Consider the following 2,014-nt stretch of genomic DNA (forward strand, 5'->3'; position numbering starts at 1 on the left):
TTCTCGGCTGGCCTGGGAACGCCTTGGGATTCCCCCGGAGGAGCTGGCCCAAGTGGCTGGGGAGAGGGAAGTCTGGGTCTCCCTGCTTAGGCTGCTGCCCCCGCGACCCGACCCCGGATAAGCGGAAGACAATGGATGGATGGATGGATAATAAGGTTGCTTCAGAGCGCTGGCATCGGCACCCTTAATACATCTTAACTGAATTTATTTGTTTTTCTACCAATCAAGATGTGACTGTCTTATTCCCTGTATTTTTTTAGGTTTGTATTTTTATGTGTAGGTTGAGTGAATATTAAAATTGTACATTTTTTTATTGATTTATTTTTTTAAAGTAAGCTGTCTAAGAAAAGCTAAAATCTATTTAACGTTTTTCTTTGGGTTCATGTTGTGTTCTCTGTGGAGCCTTTCTCATGTTTAAATAGAAAGCATATGAAGCATGAAAGTTAAAGGATTATGGATCTTAGTGACAGGTACAGGCAGACTGAGTTTATAAGCCACTAAAAGGTCCCTTTTAGTGTTTTACCACCATCTCAAAGTAGGCAGAAGTGCATCTTATTTGCTTCTATCCAGTTATCTTGTTTGCTCACTTTGGCTCAGTGTTCATTTTTAAATCACGTGCTACGCTACCAGCTGATTTATAAACTCGTAGTCTGCCTATTTTGTGTTGTTTCTGTTTAAATTCTGTATTTTATGCTTCATGTGCCAAGTGAACAGAAGTAAAACTAATACGATTGTTGGTTGGTTCTTACATCGTTAAAGTGCTGGCTGGTCTTCATGATGTATGGAGTTCTTTCCGTTTTATCCACCTTCATCCAGCCCTGACCCAGAAACTCCCTGCAGGACAGCAAACAAAAAGTCAAGCAGTCAGAAACCCGATTTGCCACCTGCTTCTTATACTTTTTATCCAATTCTGTTCAAATACTCTCCCTGCTGGTAGTGCAGCTTAAAGGGACGAGTCCTTTGATTTTTGCACGTATCAGACGTGTGATAAAGAATTAACTGTATATCACATGCATGAATTGATACAGTCTGCAGGAGCAGGCCAGAAATCAGCCAGGCAGAGGGTTTAAATCACCAATGAGACTTAAAATCACAAAGAGTTGGACGATCGGTCATGTGACACACTGAAATTCCACAAGATGTGAAAATTAACTTGAGGACTTTGGGGAATAAAAGATGAGTGAGTTTTGATGAGTTCATAAATGATTTTACCTGAATACAGAGGGATGCAAAAGTATTCACCTCCATTGGTATTTTATCTATTATTTATTGTTTATTTTGTTGCCTCACAACCTGGAATTTAAATGAAATTTTTAATGTAACTGATAGTAATGGATGACATAAAATACTACATGAATGAAGGTAAATGGGGGAAACGTTTCAAATAATTCTTAAAAATATGGATTTTAAAGCACTTCATAAGCGTATATATTCAGAGACATACAAATTAGCTTCAGGAGTTTTGGGAATAAAAGGTGAATAATTAAGTCAATAAACTATTTAGCCGTGTTAAATGTGACGAGCACATTCAGGGCTCACAGACTGAGTGAAACATCACTCACTCGTAGGGAATACTCCTGAACACAATGTAATCCAGCAGTGAGATCTGTTCTGCTATCTCCATGGCCGACAGAGACTCGAAGCACTCCACCTTTGGACTCTCCGCCTTAAAAAACACGCACAAAAAAGACACACACACACAAGCTGAATGTAGAGAACACGACGATTAGATTCCCACAAAACTACAGAGTTGTACAAAATACCACAGACACGACTCCACACGTTTAGGAAACACCTTCAGCTGAAGAAAGTGACAGAAATCACAACAGTTACTACAGCTGGTGTGTTTTTTTTATACTTAGGGGGTCACAACAAGAACATCAGTCTTACCACAATGAAGTGGAGGAGAGGGCAGCTTTTCTGTTCCACAACCAGAAAATAAATCCTTTTGAGCTTCATAAAAAACCTTCAGTTTTAGGTACAACTGCTGAAGTATTCAGACCCCCCCCCCCCC

General features: G+C 39.7%; 1 protein-coding gene across 5 annotated transcripts in view; it reads right to left on the reverse strand.

The window, feature by feature from the left end:
- The window catches only part of rasgrf2a (Ras protein-specific guanine nucleotide-releasing factor 2a), a 47,507-nt gene that overhangs the window by 8,380 nt on the left and 37,113 nt on the right, over positions 1-2,014 (reverse strand). For 2 of the 5 annotated variants that reach the window (XM_017432282.3, XM_017432280.3), the window contains 3 exons: positions 1,891-1,920; positions 1,563-1,666; positions 750-834 (listed from right to left, as the gene is read on the reverse strand). In XM_017432282.3, the coding sequence (XP_017287771.1) occupies positions 750-834; positions 1,563-1,666; positions 1,891-1,920 (219 nt within the window). Of the gene's footprint in view, positions 1-749; positions 835-1,562; positions 1,802-1,890; positions 1,921-2,014 lie in introns of those variants that run through there. The other 3 variants (XM_017432283.3, XM_017432281.3, XM_017432284.2) reach the window with 2 other exon arrangements.

The sequence above is a fragment of the Kryptolebias marmoratus genome, linkage group LG14 (assembly GCF_001649575.2).
Source record: "Kryptolebias marmoratus isolate JLee-2015 linkage group LG14, ASM164957v2, whole genome shotgun sequence".
NCBI classification, from domain to species: domain Eukaryota; kingdom Metazoa; phylum Chordata; class Actinopteri; order Cyprinodontiformes; family Rivulidae; genus Kryptolebias; species Kryptolebias marmoratus.